Source organism: Brassica napus, chromosome C9 (genome assembly GCF_020379485.1).
Source record: "Brassica napus cultivar Da-Ae chromosome C9, Da-Ae, whole genome shotgun sequence".
Taxonomy (NCBI): domain Eukaryota; kingdom Viridiplantae; phylum Streptophyta; class Magnoliopsida; order Brassicales; family Brassicaceae; genus Brassica; species Brassica napus.
In genome coordinates, this window is record NC_063452.1 from 14019034 (window position 1) to 14038899 (window position 19866).

At 35.5% G+C, this 19866-nt stretch overlaps 1 protein-coding gene and 2 long non-coding RNA genes across 14 annotated transcripts; 1 reads left to right on the forward strand and 2 right to left on the reverse strand.

The window, feature by feature from the left end:
- Nucleotides 1–2162: 2162 nt before the first annotated feature.
- On the forward strand, nt 2163–2690 carry LOC125593436. The gene is made up of 2 exons (XR_007329340.1): nt 2163–2312; nt 2379–2690. It is a non-coding gene; the product is annotated as an uncharacterized LOC125593436 (long non-coding RNA).
- Nucleotides 2691–11134: 8444 nt separating this feature from the next.
- On the reverse strand, nt 11135–12382 carry LOC111213592 (36.4 kDa proline-rich protein-like). The gene has a single exon (XM_022715386.2). The coding sequence runs from the start codon at nt 12328–12330 to the stop codon at nt 11398–11400; it is 933 nt and encodes a 310-aa protein (XP_022571107.1). The 5' UTR covers nt 12331–12382; the 3' UTR covers nt 11135–11397.
- A 3021-nt stretch (nt 12383–15403) lies between these two features.
- LOC111213591 lies at nt 15404–18385 on the reverse strand. 12 transcript variants are annotated; one of them, XR_002663379.2, is made up of 12 exons: nt 17929–18385; nt 17820–17864; nt 17657–17737; nt 17447–17542; nt 17111–17219; nt 16904–17027; nt 16707–16792; nt 16530–16627; nt 16279–16442; nt 16080–16194; nt 15839–15990; nt 15404–15754 (listed from the first exon to the last, which is right to left on the reverse strand). It is a non-coding gene; the product is annotated as an uncharacterized LOC111213591 (long non-coding RNA). The 12 variants fall into 12 exon arrangements; XR_002663375.2 differs by having other exon boundaries at nt 17447–17737; XR_002663377.2 differs by having other exon boundaries at nt 17820–18384.
- Between the last annotated feature and the right edge of the window lie 1481 nt (nt 18386–19866).

Genomic DNA, 19866 nt, shown 5'->3' on the forward strand with positions numbered 1-19866 from the left:
AGAGAAGAAGGAGGAGAGACGCCGTCATGGTGAAGCTAATTAGACCTTTCCCGGCGGAGCTCGGCTGAGCTCAGCGAAGCTTCAAGTACTCGCGGCGTTGACAGGTCGAGAGGAAACGAGAGAAAGAGAGAGACACTGGGGAGAGAGTGGGAGATCTCATCTGATCTGTTCACTCAACCAAAGAGACACGAGTTAGGGTTGTCGGTTAAGGATGCATGGGGCAACGGTTGGGCTTAAGTTAAAACGGTGGAGATTTGTGAGGTTTTGGACTTCACCACATCCATATGGGCCAGCCACAACAATACTCGTAATGGGCCAAGACAACTCGCAGGCCCACTCCAGCTCATGTACCTCATCACACACAATATATAACATATGATTAGTGCTGTGATTAGGTTAAGGCGAGCATAAGGAAACATACAGTTTATGGTAACAAGAATCAGATCAATCAGTTCAATAAGCAAGAAGAAGGAGTCAACAATACAAGATAAATAGCTTAGGCTTAAGTCTATCTTATCTAAGGGCTTTGTTGTATCTTTGGAGTATTTGGTTCTTTGTAAGCAAACTATCTAGCACACTGATTTGGTGTTGTTAGAGTCTCTTTGATCTAGTGGAGTTTGGGAACAGGAGTTCTCCCACGAGACGTACCGTGCTAGAGGCCGGGAACTCATTAAATTGATTGTTCTTTACTTTCAGTTTAAACCTAGATCTAAGACTAACTTGAAACCTAAGTAACCTAACTAAATTCTTCTACAATTGATTTTATTTTACATTAGAAAATAAAAATGAAAAAAAAACAAAAAAAAAACAGAAAGAAAAAAAACGAGAGAGGTAAAACTTAAACTTTACCCTAATTTTTCAGTTTTATCGTCATCTCCACCTAAAGCTCTCAATCCATTAATGGCGATTTAGAATTTTGGAAAATCTTTATTTTTTCATCGGTATTCTTCCACTTTCTTTTGTTTCTAATCTCTTTGTCATTTTCCTCCTCTTTGTTTTCAGACACAAATCAACGAAATTGATATGTTTTTCCTTTATGGATTTCGCCAGACAGTTCCTTTATACTCGGTATCATCAATTTCATCAAAAACCAACGTTCTTTTATACTCGGTATGCAATTAATTCTATAGATTCTTAGAACCCTAAATTTTTCCTGAGAAACAAATTTTTATCTCTTTTCAACTAAAATTAGTTCTATGGGTTGTACTAGCAGAATGTGATCAGTTTTTGGGATTCTTTATGATATAACCCTTTTTCACGTTTTGTGTCTATATTATTGAAAGGTCTCTTGTGTTGCCGCAAGTTCATGAGTTATGAACCATTCTTGTTTTTTTTCATTTATATAATATTTAAATTAGATTTTCATATGGTTTGGTTTATGTGTTTGACTTGTCACATCCGGTGAATGATGAATCAGTCTCTCCCTCGTTGGTGAAGTGGGCAAATTCTCACCCAAAGCATACATTCCTCCAACCTGTTACAATTGATGCCACAGCAGTGCAAGTGGATAATACAATTGCTCTATCCTGTTTTAGTCCCCGAGCCTAATAAAAAAAAAGAGAAAAAAAAAAAAAAAAAAAAAAAAATACTAGAATGTTATAGAAAAGTTGGTTTATTACTAGAGTGTTATACATCTTTTTAAAATTAGTAGAATGTTTGGATATCTCTAGTAAATGACAATAAAGACCTTTGATTAGTTTTTTTTAATTAAAATTATTTTTAAATACTAAATCCACATCAGTAATAGCAATTCACATCAACAAATCCATCGTTTTGTTATCCTCTGGTCAGTTTTTATACTACATGGATGACAATTCTTAATCTCTCTCTCTCTCTCTCTCTCTCTCTCTCTCTCTCTCTCTCTCTCTCTCTCTCTCTGTGACGCTTCCTTCTCTCGTCACCATCACCACCACTCATTCACTCGTCACCACCACCATCGCCATCTTTCCCATCCGCCATCGTTCGTCACCACCACCATCGCTTCTCAGATTCGTCACCAACACCATCCACCATCTCTCTCTCTCTCTCTCTCTCCGCCTCTCTCTCTCTCTCTCTCTCTCTCTCTCTCTCTCTCTCTCTCTCTCTCTCTCTCTCTCTCTCTCTCTCTCTCTCTCTCTCCCACTCTCTCTCTTCGCTCTTCTCTCTTCTTCTCACTCTTCTAGTGCTCTCATCTCCCTCTCTCTTTCTCTCCTTTGAATCTGATTTTGATTTGTTTTTTGGTAAAGAAAGTTGGAGGAAGCACAAGAGGCCTGATGAGACGAGGTGACTGGAGGTCTCTCTTTTGTTCCATCACCGAACTGCCGCAGACCAAGGTCTCTCTTCCCCCTACTCTCACTTCTTTTTACTTATCTTCATCTCGTAACATTGTTGGATTGTAGTGGGATTTGTAGTTGTTAAAGTCCGCTACTTTGGATTGCTCTTTGCTCAAGGTTGAGGCGGAGAGAACAGATTCGGAGGCAGGAGGCGAAGAGGGGGTCCAAAAGAAGACAGAGCCAGAGGCTGGAGAAGACGGAACATCGAGGCGGCTGGAGATTTTTTTTTTTACGTATAGTTTTTTTTAATTTGGTTTAGTGTAAACCGAGATAGGGAAATGTAGTGGTTTGATTTTATTTTTAGTTTCTGGTTTAGCTTTGTAAGCCGGAATAAATTTGTAAATCAATTTTAATTATAAATAGTTTTATTTTATTATAGAATGACATATCATAGCAAAAATATATGAATCCTAATCAATTTGTAGCTAAAAACATAAAATATGTAGATAACTCAGCCGTATCGTTTAGATAATCCAGCCGTATCGTTTATATAAATCAGCCATACCTCAAACATACCCTAAAATCGGAAAACTGAATTCAAGTACTTTAGAAAGTTATATTGAAGATCATCTTATCAATATCAAGTGAATACAAATCAACTGAATGTGTATAGTTTCTTGAAGTTGATACTTTAACTTGATCTTGAGATATATATTCTCTTACAATCACTTATATAATTCTTATTTATAAGACTCTTACTTTAATATTTTCTTAAATCTAAACCTCAAATCCTAAACTATAGAATTATAAAAATATAAAAATTATAAAGTTTATCTTTAAACATTAAATCCGATATATTTTTATTATTTAAAGTTTAAGGTTAAGGTTTAAAGTTTAGAGTTAAGCTCAAATTTTAATCATTTAAAAAAATAATCTTTAATTTAAAATTTCATTTTAAATTTTGATTTAAACCCGTAACTATATTCTTTAAATTTAAGCAATTTTTAAAACAAATTGAAAAGAACTAAAATTGAAATTTATATTGCTTTTTTCATGACCATTGATTGATTTTAGTCTAAGGGTTCAATATTTTCAATATAAAATTATAATATTTTAAAATTTAAACTACAAATATAAAATTATAAAGTTAAATATTTTCAAAACATTATCTCAAACCATATCTATTTCGAACCTTTAACCCTAAACCCTAAACCACATACTTTGACCTATACCATAAAACATTAAACTTCAAACTTTAAACAATTTTTAATTAATCATATACCATAAATTCTAACTACAAATGTTAAAACTCAAATATTTTTTAATTTAAAATATAATCTTAAATGTTAAATCGAAACCCAAAACACTATATACCAAACCCTAAACTCACTCAATTATATACCCTAAACTTTAAACTTCATATTTAAACCACACATCAAAAATCAACATAATAAAATCCAAGTTTTAAAATTTAAAAATTTATCAAAAATACAGTTTAATATAAAATATAATTTTAACCCTCAAAATTAAAACATTAACCATTGATTGTTTTAATCTAAGGGCTACAAATCCATCTTGGTGTTATCTTCTAACTTCTTCCTCATTGGTTAGTTTTTGAGTACAAGGATTACAATTCTTAACCATTGATTAATTTTGATCTAATGGTCTAAAATGCTTTTTTCTTCACTTTCTCTCTTCTACTTGACGTCTCCTTCTCCTATTTTCTTTCCTTCGGGAGTTCTTCACAGTCTCAGATCTTCTTCATCTCTCTCACTTTCTGTCTTGTAAACAAGAGAGATTCATACATCATCATTAATTTCTTATGCCTTAGTATATTTGGTTTCTAAATCTTAGAAGTGAGAGAAGAAGAAACGTCAAAGAAGAAAAGAAGATTGCTGAAGAAGATGAAAAAGTGTCGAAGAAGACTGGACTTCGCCGTCGTCACGGATATTGAGCTCGTCGTCGTCGCCATCTATACTCGCCGACGTCATCCTTGTTGTCGTTTCTCGGATCCATCTTCGCCGGTCTCCGTCTTTACCGTAGTCGCCACCACCACCGCTTGTTACCACACTGGTCACCTCTCTCTCTTGCAATCTCTCTCGCTCTTTCTCTGTGTTTCAAATTTGTTCTTGTTACTGGAAGGTGGACAAGGCAGAGGAGCTTGGTGGTGGAGGAGGTAACAAAATCGTTGTGTTTCTTGAAGACGTCAGAGCTCTCGTGGTAACGGGACTGCGGCGGCGAAGGAAGAAGAAAATAATGACCTTGCGGCTTCGTGATGTGGAAGAAACACACGGTGATTTTGTTAGGTTTAGATTTTGTGGACGATGGCTGCAAGCTTTTTTGTTTCTAGGTTTTAGATTAGAGTTGGTTTAGAATTAAACTTAGCCGACAACCATTGCTATAGATCTGTCTCATATTTTTAAGTTTTTAGATTTATGTTGTTTGTGCGACTGATTTATCTCTTGAATGGTATAAGCCAGCCGTAACGTTCCTATAACTCAGCAATCGAGTGTAATTTGTTTCGCGGTGTTTCGTATTTTGGGCGGGAACAAACACATTCCTTTAACTCTGAACACAATACTAAAACTTTAATCGTTTCTTAAATTTGAACCTGAATCCCTACACTCTAGAACTATAAGGTTATAAAAATTATAAACTCAGCCGTAACGTATGCATAAGTCAGCTGTAATTTGATTATAACTCAGCCGTAATGTATGCATAACCCAGCCGTAAAGTATGCAAACACACTCGTAACGTATCTGAATAGTATAAGCCAACCGTAATGTTCCTATTACTCAGCCATCGAGTGTAAATTTTTTCGTGACGTTTCATATTTTGGGCAGGAACAAAATGTTTTGGGGGGAACAAAATGTTTTGGACGGAAACAAAATCATTCCTTCAACTCTGAACACAATATTAAAACTTTAATCTTTTCTTAAATTTGAACCTCAAACCCTAAACCATAGAACTATAAAGTTATAAAATTATAAAGTTTATCTTTTGAACACAATATTAAAACTTTAATGTTTTCGTAAATTTGAACTTCAAACCCTAAACTATAGAACTATAAAGTTATAAAAAATTATAAACTCAGCTGTAACGTATGCATAACTCAACCGTAACATATGCATAATTCAGCCATAACGTATGTGTTGGAGACTCATTGTATGAAATAAAGTTATCATATTCAGATGACGCACCATCTGAGTCATCAAACATGTAAAATCAGCTTTCAAATTTATCATCTTCTTCGTCTTCTCTCCTTTTCTTATTTTTTTGTTCAACTCTCTCATTTTCTTACAATTTACAGGACTTAGCTTCTTCATCTCTCTCTTTGAGTCTTTCTTCTTCTGCAAAACGACGAATCCAATGAGAGAGGGAGCATTCTTGCAGGATGTCGGACCGCCATACATGACAGTGGAGGAGAGGAAGCTTCTCTTTAACCGATCATCATCGAAAACGACGACGACTGCAGTAGATCTGTCTCAGATTTTTATTTTTTTAAATCTGTTTATAGACCTAGTTGCGGAAACAATAATTACCAGATCCATAAGATCTCAGAGAAAGACGAAGAAGATAGATTAAAAAAATGAAGAATAAAGATAACATAGACCCTTATTTTACTGTTGTAACATTATACTAGTGATGACATGGCAAATCCGAGTTGATGACATGGCGGATGGCATGGAAACTTGGTTAGTCGGCCGCCAAACGAATATATAACTCAGCCTAAATAAGTATGCCCTCATGTACAATGTAAGTCAGCCGAAACATGGATATTAGTTCAAGAATTAATCTTTTGCTAATAAATCAGCCGTAATTAGGATGCAAAATCATAAGTCAGCCGTATCATCAAATAAATCAGCCCTCAAACGAATGCTATTCTAACAATTAATCTTTTGCTAATAAGTCAGCCGTAAATAAGCTGAGTTTACTGTTAATCCATCCAATTATGGCTGATTAAATATAACTCAGCCGTAACAACATCCCATAAGTCGGTCGTAAATTCAATAACTCAGCCAGTCGATGTTCGTTAACTCAGCCGTTGAAACATAACTCAGCCATGTCTTAACTATAACTTAGCCGAATTTTCCAGAAATCAAACTGCCGATGTATAAGTCAGCCGTAACGCGTGTACGTAAGCCAGCTGTTATCCCATAAATCAGCCAAATTTCTGCAAATCAGCTGTAACTAACAGCTGACTTATGTTCTTAAGTCAGCCATTTTCTCTTAAGTCAGCCATTTTCTCTTAAGTCAGCCGCGTTGTTTAATTCAGCCGCAACGTAGCAATAACTCAGCCGTAACGACGTATATAGCGCTTTACGGCTGACTTAATGAAAACACAGAACCAAATTCCTACGTGGCGCTGGGTTTTTGTTTATGTGGCACTAAAAAGTAATGACATTCTTGTAAATACGTTTTTTCTCATAACATAAAAAAGGGCACGCTTGGTATAAAAAAAATGGCAGTAATAAAAAAAGATTTGTATGGTTCTGGTCAATTGTCCTAAAATATGTAATATTTGAGTAAACTTCCCAAAAAAAAAGAAAAAGACTAGAATGATGAATTTCAAACTAAAGTCAGTTTTTTTCTTTTTTTGCAAACACTATTCTTTGTTTACTGAACGGTTTGATGATAAAGATCTCCATGAACATGAGTGAGTTTATGCATTTTCAGTTGCTTGGAACATGCGGCCTCAGTTGCAAAAATGTTCTCGATGTCTGAATGTGTTGTTGTTGAGATTAAGGAGCCAAAACCAGTTTCTGCAGGCAACTCAATGGACAATTCAGGTTACTCCTAATACTCTAAATCCATTGATGGAAGGTTAGACAATAACATCAGAACTCATGTTTCTTTATCTCTGAATCTCTTTGACTTTGTCTTGTTGTAGAATATGGATACTGGGATAGACCAGCTGAATTTACTCTTGAAGATGAGAGATAAATGAACGTTCTGAAACGAGAGTAGCTCACCGGATACAGATTACTTTTAGCTTGCAAACAAACGTTGATGTGCTAAGTGTAATGATTTTTTTGAACCAGAGCATAATGTGTTAAAAGTATTCAAGAGTAATTATTGTTGTAAGTTATCATATCTTAAGTTTAACATATAAGTTTTAGCCACTTTCTGAGACATCATAATCCTATGTATTTATAAAATTTGTCCCCAAAAGAATTCGTAAGACACTTGAAAGTACATAAATATTTGGAGAGGCATAAGAGATTTGTTGTGATAACAAGAGAGAGAGACAAAATAAATAGCAAGAACACATGAGCATCTCCTGCTACAGCTTCTGCTTATGTCACACTTGGAACCCAATTTTCTTTGGTAAATTATTTTTGTGTATACATACATGAGAAATACTTGAATCGTGGTCCTTTCTTTATCATGCAGGAATCGAACTATTGAGGTAAAGATGATGGATTCTTGATACTTTAAGACAAACCTTTGCCTAATATTATTTTAGGTCTAACGCATGAGTGGTACCAAGAGTATTTGTGTCCTGGTGGTTATATACCTTGTGATGTTGTTATGAGTGGTGAGTTCGAATGACAAATCTACGCTTTTTTACCTTTGCTCGAAATTTAATTAATTCAAAGATTGTGGGAGAGAAGAACGTGGAAGAGAAGATATTGTGCGAGATTAATTGTAGATTTAGGAAAGATATAACGAAATATGAAAGTTTTTCATATTTTTTTGATTTGGCTATAATATGTATCCGACGTTGTGCAGAACACTATAGAGAGGATGGAAAATTTATTCTTCGCATAACATAAAGTAAAAGGTAGAACAAGTTATGGCACATAAACAAAAAAAAAGATAATTCACAGAATCGTGGTTATAAGTTGTAATAAGTCTATAGGTAGACTAAAGATATCTTGCTAGAATATAACCTAATGAATTATAGCTAACATAGAATATATAAGAAAGTTTTTTTTACGTTATATATCCAGAATAGATCCATGTATAAGACTTTGTATCCGATTTCTAGACTAAATAGATAGCTAGAATGAGTGTTCTATCCCCAGCTAGAATATAAAATAAAATATGATTTCACTATTTTTAAAAAAAAAATTTAAACATATAAATAGTCATACATACGTTTCTAATGGTTCTCATATTTTTTTTTATTTTTAAAATTCAATTTATTATTTTTTCCATTACAGAGAGATAAGACATGTTCAAATGACCAAAATATCAAAAACATTATTGGAACAAATAAAATTTGAGAGTCTCTTTTTTTTTTTAAATTTCCCCATTCGAACTTCACTTCCATCTAATGAATTTATTCAACAATTGTTATGAGAAAATGAGAAACCAATTTAGTTTTGTCCAAGAGTACCACACAAAAAAAAAAATCTATATAACACTGTGTCTCAGTCAGCCTTTGATCCGTTACTAATAGCTGGTTTATTTTCGTAGTGTCATGAGAATCTATAAATTTTATCATTTGCGTGTAAGATATTATAGTTTTGTTCCCCGTGAATAGAAAATTTAGTAAATAGGGGTATGAAAAAATTATTTTCAATATACCTCATTCACATGGATCTAGTAACAAAACAAACAAAAAGACAAATATAGGCATAGTTGAAAAGATTTGATAGTATGGTGTCAAACCACATACATAAATATTTAATTTAGAAGGGAAGACAATGTCTAAGCTAAAAACTGTTTTGGGTACATCATGTTGTGTTTATAAATAAATAACTGAAACTGTTTTGTTGATTTGGTTAGCACCAATTTTCACTTAATGTAGTTTGATTAATATAGTTTGAAAATAAATTAAATTTTGATCTAGGAGAGCTGATTATCCAGAAAATTATATTTGAATTATCTTATTGCATAATTTATGCATCGTCCGCAAAGATGAATAAACTGTTTGCTGAGATCTCGATTGCGGAAAGGTTATTACGGTGACTCGAATAAATTATGTCCCGCTAATCATGTTTGTCTCCAGACAAAAGATGATGGTCAAGTCCTTGTTTGTTTTCACTTTTCTTGTGTTTGCGAAAATACGACGTGGTTTTGCCGTGATATATGAATACCACCTGGTTTATCCTGCCAGTAGTCATATTCTTGTCTCAAAGATTAAACCATGCATGTGTAAGTATGAACAAATTCAGATTGTGAAACTGCGAATGGTTCATTAAATCAGTTATAGTTTGTTTAATGGTAACTATTATTCGGGGATAACTGTAGTAATTCTAGAGCTAACTGTAATAATTCTAGAGACAATGTCTAAGCTAAAAACTGTTTTGGGTACATCATGTTGTGTTTATAAATAAATAACTGAAACTGTTTTGTTGATTTGGTTAGCACCAATTTTCACTTAATGTAGTTTGATTAATATAGTTTGAAAATAAATTAAATTTTGATCTAGGAGAGCTGATTATCCAGAAAATTATATTTGAATTATCTTATTGCATAATTTATGCATCGTCCGCAAAGATGAATAAACTGTTTGCTGAGATCTCGATTGCGGAAAGGTTATTACGGTGACTCGAATAAATTATGTCCCGCTAATCATGTTTGTCTCCAGACAAAAGATGATGGTCAAGTCCTTGTTTGTTTTCACTTTTCTTGTGTTTGCGAAAATACGACGTGGTTTTGCCGTGATATATGAATACCACCTGGTTTATCCTGCCAGTAGTCATATTCTTGTCTCAAAGATTAAACCATGCATGTGTAAGTATGAACAAATTCAGATTGTGAAACTGCGAATGGTTCATTAAATCAGTTATAGTTTGTTTAATGGTAACTATTATTCGGGGATAACTGTAGTAATTCTAGAGCTAATACGTGTAATAAACCCCGACTTCCGAAAGAAATGTATTTATTAGATAAAAGGTTAACGCGGACTCTCAATCATAACTCCACAAAAAAAAGCCAGAAATATAACCCAATATAGTATTTAGCTCTAACAATATAGTATTCAACTAACAATATATCAATTTAACGAATCACAGACGTCTGATAACCTAAAAATGCTAGGAATAAAATGAGGAATATTAAAGTTTGTTCGTACGAATTGTTTTTATTCGGTCTCTCTGCTCCACACATTGTAAAATATTACTAAAACAAATAACTGAAACTATGGATCTTGTGGTTGAATGGTAAAATGATGGATTTGGAACCTCAGCACATTTCAGATTTTGATATGCTTTAATTTAAGTCACATTATTCATGATATTTATATATAAGCTATTGCTTTTGGCTGATTTAAATATCCAAAAAAAAGTTTTGTCTATAAACTGTATTTCCCTCTAGAAATTAGTATGAACTTTTTCATAAACTCAGGATACTCACAGGCTAATCCAAAAAAAAAAAAAATTCTAGACCTTCAGTCTGCGTGCTAGAAAGGTGAGCCTATGGTGTGTTGTCGGTCATTCCGACTTGGATGGTCCAGAATTAACAATCAAAATTCAATGGGTCTATATTGATGGTGAGCCCGTGAACCCTTTTTCCTTACTCAACTTGTGTAAAGAAAAAATCGTATACATATTGTGTACTATGTAGGTACATAGGCTGTGGAACAGTAGAAGCTAAGTGCATTTTGGATTTGAATAGCTAGATAAAATAATTTACGTTTTTATTTCTTTCTGGAATTACAATTTTGTCGTTTTCATGTATATGTGACTTAAGTTAATTTTTTTTTCTCGTAATGTTTTACAGGAAAATTCCTGAACCAAAAAAAAATTGATAGAAGAATATTACGAGTAAAACATATTTTGACCGTTTTATCATTGTGTTTCATCACAAAAGCTTTTTCCGTACGTACATGTAAACACACATTTCCATATCTGCATGCATACCTTCTTTTTTTTTCTGCAGGCATACCTTTATCTTGGTAGAGAGGGATGTTAGTCTAGAAAACTCAAAAATAAGTCTCGCAAGGTTTTCTTAATAAGATTAAAGATTCAAATAGATGCAAAACAAAATGAAAGATTACAGCAAACAACTCAAAGAAGACCCACGCAAAAACCCTAGCTGAATCATCACAACAACGACAACGGACAACAAATTAAAAACAGCACTTGTTAAAACCCTAATGAAAAAACTGATCTTCAACAAAAGGAACACAAATATAAATATTTAGATTATTCAAAAGCCTCGAAACCCTTGATATATCGTACGTTGTTTGTTATCAAGTGAGAGGAGGGCAGATAAAACCAGGAGGAGGATTGATTCCACAAGTGATGAGAGCTTGAAGTGCAAGAGGAATGAAGATGTTTAAGTTGAGAAGCTTAAGTCTTATGGTTGTGCAAAGACAAACGGCTGCTTCTAACTCAAGTAACCCTTGTAACACTGGACAACACACATTCTCCACTGGATTTCCAAGTCCAATATGAATCAAACCTCCCAAAACGTCAACACAAGCTCCAAGCTTCAATGCGTTGATCGGACAAGTTGGTTGAGCACTTCCTCCTCCGGAAGGTGGACCACCATGATACGGTGGATAACCAGAGGATGGTGGTGGAGTTGTGATCGGAGGTGGGTTAATGATCGGAGGGAGAAGTCCTGGAGGTGTTGTGATTGGAGGGAGAATTCCTGGAGGAGTTGTGACCGGAGGTGGGTTAATGATCGGAGGGAGAATTCCTGGAGGAGTTGTGACCGGAGGAGGTCTTACCATTGGTGGTGGATAGACGACTGGAGGAGGTCTTGAGATAGGCGGTGGCCTCACCACTGGTGGTGGATAAACCACCGGAGGAGGTCTAACAAACGGCGGTGATGTCCCTCCACCATGATGCGGTGGCCCACCACCACCACCACCATGATGCGGCGGCCCACCACCTTTTCCACCGTGATATGGCGGTTTACTACCACCTTTTCCTCTGTGATGTGGTGGTTTGCCGCCTCCTCTTCCACCGCCTCCACCTCCACCGCCTCCACCGTCACCGCCTCCACCGCCACCGCCTCCACCACCGCCGCCGCCGCCACCACCACCACCTTGATGTGGAGGCTTCGGGACAGGAGGGTGAGGGTGAGTGCAAGGAGTGCAAGCTTGGATCGTTGGTGGCAATGTGATGACCGTGGCGATCAAGAAAATGAAGAAGGAAGCCGAAACCCTCGAGCCCATTATTTGCTACTTTATTTGTTTGTCTAATATTACTGTTTTGTCTGATATTTTTGCAAATAAACATGTTAATATATAGGTGAAACTTAAGTGTTACCCGTGACTCTTGTAGGGGTGGAAACCACTAGTAATGAGTGCATGTAGATTTGATTATTTGCCATGGTACGTACCAACATGTGTGGGGTATGAAAGTGAAGAAAAATTTCCAAACTTCGAGAAATTTTTGGAGCATTTTATTGCGTTACAACTAAGAAATTTTGGAATATTTTTCAGTAAGAACTTTAAATGTTTCTTTTGTTTTGGATTGTTGTTGGTCCGATGCAAACTTCGAGGTCAAGCCCGTGACTAAAGTGTAAACAGATTATGATCACTGTCTCCGAACTAAAGAGTCCGTGAAATCGCTTGTTCCCTTGTGTAATTTTTTTTTGTTATTATAAAGGTTTTGTAATGATTTTTGAAGAGGACGTTTTGAGAAAATTTGGGGGGAGGGGAGGGAGAGCTTCGAGATAAGTATTCTTCGAGGGAGAAAGCTAAGCTATGACATATAAAGTAGATTTTGGCACAAGCCAAGTATGTATTAATTTTTGGAGGTTAAGTATTTGGTTTACCTCATTCAAGTAAATGGTATTTAAGATTTGGGTTTCACTTGTTTAAAACAATTATTTGCTATATTAAGTAAGCCTGGGACGGATCGGATATCCGGACAATTTTAAGGTATCCGGATCCGGATCCTTATCCGGCGGATCCATAATTTTACTATCCTTATCCGGATCCGGGGTTCTCGGATATCCGGGTGTCGGATATCCTCCTAAAAATTGTAATATCCGGCGGATATCCGGATCCGGATTTGGATCCTTAAAATAAATAAAAAATAATATTAATATATATATAAAATATTAACAATAATTTAAAATATATATATATATATATAACATCTTTAATTATTTCTATGTACAATATTACAAAATTTACATAAAATTTATATATATTATTATAAAAATGAAAATATATTAAATAAAATTAATTTTTATATATAGATATTACTATTTTTGAAATATTTATTAATAAAACTTACGGATCCGGATATCCGGACTTAAAAATTAAGATTTCCGGATCCGGATCCGGCTTTGACGGATCCAACATTTTACTATCCGGATCCGGATTCGGCCCCTCCGGATATCCGGATTTTCGGATCGGATCCGGATCGAATCTCGGATCGAATCCGGATCTCGGATAAAAGTCCCAGGCCTAATATTAAGTACCCGGCAAAAATTAATACTTGCAAATATTAATACTATATAAATACTTGTTTCTAAAATATTATTCATCGCAAGTAACTAAAATAAAAATACAACCTCATACGAAAATAAGTTATATGAATTTTGCTATCTTTTTTATTAATGGCTTTCTTTTAAAATCATATGTTTTTATATATTTTCAGTTATAAATAATAAGATTTGTTGTTTCATTTTTCGGAGTTGACGTCAGTATTTTATTTCTTAAGGTGAAACGAGGTAAGTAACGAGTATAAGCCAAGTTACAAAGGTCATCTCCAACTAATTTTAAAAGTTTTATCAAAAAAAAAAAAACTAAATTTAAAAGTAAATGGATCAATATTTGCAAGACTAAAACTCATGTCATTATTTTTTTAAAAAAAAATTGTGAACGAGTAACAAAATCAAACAAACCAAGTAGTTAAAATTCGTACTTGACTTTTGTTTGCAAGTTTTTCATCTGAGATACTTGTTACTTGGTTTGATCATTGCATGTACTTGATATTATATGATGGATAAAAGTTAGGTTCACTCTCTTTGGTGAACCTTTATATTCACCATCTCTGTTACCACCAATAAATGTGCTACCTAGATAATTAATAAAAAATATTAAATTTTATTTAAAAAATTTAAAATAGTTGAAAAAAAAAAAGATGTCTAACAAAACCCTAAATCTAAATCTAACCTCTAAATCTAAATCTAATCCCTAAATACTAAAACCAAACCTTATATCCAAATTGTAAGCCCTAAACCCAAACCTTATATTATAAACCCAAACTGTAAATCCAAATTCTAGACCTTAAATCTAAATCGTAAATTCTAAACTCAAACTCAAATCCTAAACCCTAAACCAAACTGTAAACCTTAAACTCAAATTCAAATCTTTTGAGTTCAGGATTTACGGTTTGGGTTTACGGTCTAGGATTCAAGTTTAGGATATAGGATTTGGGTTTAGTGTTTATGGTGTAGGATTTGGGTTTAGGGTATAGGGCTTATGTTAATGATCTAAAGTTTGGGTTTAGGATTTAGGGTTTAGAGTTTGGGTTTAGAATTTTTTTTCAATTATTTTTTATTTTCTAAATTTTTTTTTTTAATATTTTTATTAATAATCTAACTGACACTTCGATTGTTTATAAGAGAGATAGTGAATTTAAAAATTAACCCTAGGGTAAAGCTAAAGTTTTGTCCTTAAATACAAGACGAGTAGGGGGAACGAACCGAATATGGAGTATAAGTGCACAGCCTTAATATAAATGAAAGAGTTGTATAATACTCCCACGGGCCCAATACTCTAAAATACCCAAACTATTTACTTCGAACATAAACAGTAGTTTGGTCTCAGCCGTTTCTGCACTGGGAGTTTCCTACTTCTGATCCTTTCCATTCTTAAATACTAGGGGCGGAACCCCACGCACAATGATAGATGTGATTTCTTAACAATTGGTGAGAGGTTCAGATCTTTAGAGACAAACGGCTCCTTAGATGTCAAGTAAAGATAATGCAGAGATGGAGTTGCAGTAAGCAATGGGTGAAATTGCACCAATTTTTGAAACAATTACGCAGAGTGGATCGTGATCCATATTCTGTTTGCTGTTTTAAGTTTCTTATAGGTTTCTATTCATCTAAAAATAGAAATTGAGTTACTAAATGCAATTCTATGGCCCAAATGTTGGTTACTGTAATTGTATGGACCAATTTTTATTTTTCTGATTTAGTTTGTGTTATCCTGCATGGTTTCTTGTGCTATTGTTTATTATGCAAATGGCAATGGCATGTTACGTATATTGAACCACCATACTAAATATTATGTCAACCTTCATTTTTACTATTAAATATCAGAAAATCTTCTCCTCGAGAGAGTTACTTTGCCGTAAATGGCTTAAAAAAAACAGGAAATTGGGAAAAATATTGCAAAGTCTGAAATAGGAAATGAATAGCAATTTAGGAAATTATAATGAGACGAAAGCAGAGTTGTGTTGACCGTTTAACAGCTCTGTAACTTCACTCACAGGGGCGTTTGCGGCCACCACCCTCTTTGCCTTCATACCCGGATGGATTTGGCTCATCGCCTTGACCTCCAAGCGTGTTGCTGACAGAAGCGGATGCTTCACTACCTTCCCCTTCAACAATGGAGCTTCATTGGTGTTGAAAGTCTGGAAAACAGATGTACTTATGTTATTCTAAAATGAGTTGGATGTACTTGGTGATGAAAGTCTGCACTGACAATATAATAATACCTCGGGTTGATGTGGTCACTGATTCCAGAAACAGTGAAAGTGCGGTGGTTTGAGGTGAAATTGTATGGTGTCACACGTATCTGAAATACAAAATCTTTTCCATCAAGTTCTTTAAGGCAGTGTGGCAGTTCATCACCGCCACCACCATTCATCTGCAGTAAGTTAAAAAATTGAATAGCTGAAGAGCGATTTTTACAATTGCATACGATAAACAAATGTTGTGGGAAAGTAAATAACAAACCTCATCGAGAGCTAGAACAGCTGCATCTTGTTTAGTGAGTTTAAGCATCTTTCTGTCGAACACCACAAAAGTGGCATTGTCGCTCCCATCATCAACTGATAGTTCAACACGGTATCTGTAATAAAGGTTTACATCAGTCATCCCAATAATAAAAAATAGTCGCTAATCTTATATATCTATGAGTATAATAACTTCTCACTTTATAACACCGGTCACATTGGGATTATCACAACGATTGCAACGGAAAAAAGTGCCAGATTTGTCTAGCTTCCTGCTGCATCCAGTGCAAAAGACAAAAGACCTGCCATTTTGTCGCAGGACCTCAACAACCCGAGCATAGCAAATAAAATCAGCTTCCTGTGTCTTCACTAAGACAGTAGATTTACTACTTAATAATTCTTATCTCATGCTGAAATACATTTTAAACTTTGTAGGAACCATGAATGTTACCTGCCCGTTAGAATTGGAGATGCATTTGTTTAGATCCCTACTGAGACAAGTCCCTTCTTTTTAATCCCTTCCTTGGCTTCTCCTACTGACCTCCTAACCTGAAAATAGATGGTATCATCAGATAAGTTAGCACATGATTAAATTTTGGTTCAACCGCAACACCTAATAAGTTGGTACCTGGCTGTGAACTCTGCGATGGCTGGAATGGCAGTGTCAAAAAAAAAAAAAAATCGTAGCTGGGGTGGAGTTGAGGTACAGGTTACCTGCGGAACGCAGAGTGTTTCGTAGATTATGGGTTCTAGCATAATTTAATTCCTGGAATATATTGACAAAACCGTTCTCAATATCCATTTAAGTTTACAGATATAACACACCTCCAAATATATTGGGATTCACAGTAGTGACCACCATGACAGACTGGCTTCTATCACCTGGCTGATGAGACTCCTACACATTGCCGCAGCTTCGTCACATAAAGACAGGTACACCACCACCGTCCTGTTATGCCAATTGAAATAAGTTATTACGATAAGTATTTCATGTATATAAGAGATGAGAAAATAATGGTTGTGTAGACTTACGGTTCAATGACAAAACGGACGACAATTCAAGACGGACGACAATTCAAGTCATCACTTCAACGTCCTTAAGGTCAGAACCTTGTACAGATTGAATTTGCCCACCCAACATCTGCGATGTGAATATAAGGTCAACAAATCATGTAGAATAATTTAAAACATAAATAAGAAATCTATGCTCGATAATAATAAGATACAAAGTCAAGATACTACTTGCTTTCGGCCTTGAGTAAGAAGCGTATTAAATATAGATAAAGTTCAAGGAATATCTTAACTAATAAGAAAATCATTGTTGTAATGTAAGAATGTTGGGAATAGTAACGTGAAGGTTGGCTTTACCTGTGATTTGGACGATACGTGATGCCACCTACAACATGAGTGATACCACTACCACCTGCAGCAGGAGGTCTTACGACCATGACTGACTTATGTTTCCTGGGGGGGGGGGTAAACAACACAAGTTGCAGATATCAGAAAGCTTCCAACAAAGAACAGCTCTTGCAAAAGAAAACTCATGTTTCACTTTAGTTAAAAGAAAATCCATTATACATATCCATGAGAAAGCAAACAATGTACTCCTTTGGCATATTAGGCAACTGTCTTGCAAATATGTTCTTCAACCCAATCAAGCTAGAACAAACAAAATTATTCAGACGAATCCTCTGTAACAGATTCTGAAAATTCTCTAAGGGATTGAAAAAAAGGAAGATACCACATCATATGCTTAACATACAAACTTGAGCCGCTCAGCTTGTTCCTACAGATCATATAAGTCAATGTACTTTTTTAAGGACAGAACATAAAAGTGATTAAACCTAAACCTGTCTGTGTATCATCTGTTGATATCTTAGCAGACTCATCCTTCGGCACAACTGAGCTCACGCCAGCCTCAAGCTTCACCGTCGAGATCTCCGTCTTGATCTTAGTGTTCCGACTCGAACCGTTGGCTCCGGAGCTGGGATCGAGTTTAGCGGCAGTGAATGTGCGGATCGAAGAGTCCTGATCAGGTTCGGGAGAGAAGTCTTCCTTGTCGTCGTACATGACGGCGTCCTCTGATACCTTGGGGTCTGAGTCGGAATTGGCTCCGCGCGCCGCGGAGATGCTCTCGAGGTCGTCGTTGGAGGAAGGAGGGAAGGAAGCGGAGGGAGGGGGTGGTCTCTACTACTTAACATCGTGATAGAAAAAAAACTTTGTGTTTGCAAACAGAGTTTAGAGGTTGAAGAAGAGTGGCGAAGGATAACAAAACATTCTTTATGAGGCTGATACCAAATTCATAAACCATACGGAACTGAAGGGGCTACACATAAAACCAAACACGGAGAACCAAACGGAATTTGCTACATACCAAACCAAACCAATAAAATGTGGGGCCCATAAACCAATAATAGTCACTACCCACGGGCCAGTGAAGCCCACGCAATAATAGACGAAGCCCATAACAGAAGTCTTTTTTTTTAAAGAAGGCGTGGGTCCCACAAACATGCTGACGTGTCACCTCAGGAAAGACTCAACTGGCTCATTATATTATAGATTTCATGAAGAAGACCTGTCATCGAGTTACATAGATGACATCATTTGAACCTTTTTGAAAACGCGTTTGCTTTCTAGAGCAAAGATGAGTTTGTGATGACAATAGCCAACTCCACTGAAACATTTCTAGGCCTAGAATTCACCAGAAATGGGTTTGTAATTGACCACATGTCCCTTTCTGAGTACATTGCAAAATCTCCGATAGGTTAAGAAGAGACTGAGTTTCTTATGAAGAAGATGAATTGGCCGGTTGTGGTTTCAAACCTTGCAGTACTTGTATACATCCTGGAGAAAAGAGTATTGTCCCAAGGTGTAACCCAATTAAAACTCTCATCTCAAAGGCATGCTGAGAAGTGAACTCCCACAAATCTGGTCTAGTTTTGGATGTAAGCATGATAATAAGCAGGCCCGGCTCAAGCTTTTATTGGACTTTGACAAAATTATTTTTATTAGATTTTGTAGACCCTAATTTTTTGAAAAATAATTAAGATTCTTAACAAAATGCACCTTGGACACATTCCATAAGTCGGCCTGATCATAAAGAGTTGGTGAGTTGATAGCTAACTTCACTAAAAATAAAATAAATCAAGGAATCTATGTGACTAATGTGTTGCCTTGTTTCTTACATAACATGTTTCAAGTATCATTTTGGTGGTGATGACTGAGAAGAGTCTCAGTTTTCTGTATAGTTTTCAATTTAACCTACATTTCAGATTTTAATGCCTTTCCTTGTTGCTGGTCATTATTCGGTATGTGACACATGGTTTTGGTTGTGTGACTTACCTCGACTTTGCTCGTCATTATTCAAAAACATAAGAAGAAAAAAACTCGAAGAAGGATTGTTCAAATGTGATATGTTGGAGATGTCACTATGAAACTGTCTGCCCCGAGAAGTTAATGATGAATCAAGAAACCAACCTAAACGAGACACAAGAGGCTGATGCCCTCTATATACATGAGGTTGTGTTCTTGAATGAATACAAGGTAATTCCAAAGAATCTTGATTTCAACAAAGTCAATGCAAGTGTTTGGTATATGGATAATGGAGCGAGCAATCACATGACGAGAAAAAGAAGTTCTTTTCGAGTCTGAATATAAACACCAAAGGGAATGTGAAGTTTGGTGATGGATCGTGTGTTGATATTGTAGGAAAAGGGGTTGTTACCTTTGTGTGCAACACTGGACAGATGAAGGCACTAAAATACATATATTACATACCCGATCTGAAG

Bases quoted from the DNA above. Each gene is read 5' to 3' on its own strand.
- LOC111213592 (XM_022715386.2), bottom strand. From the start codon at position 12,330: ATGGGCTCGAGGGTTTCGGCTTCCTTCTTCATTTTCTTGATCGCCACG.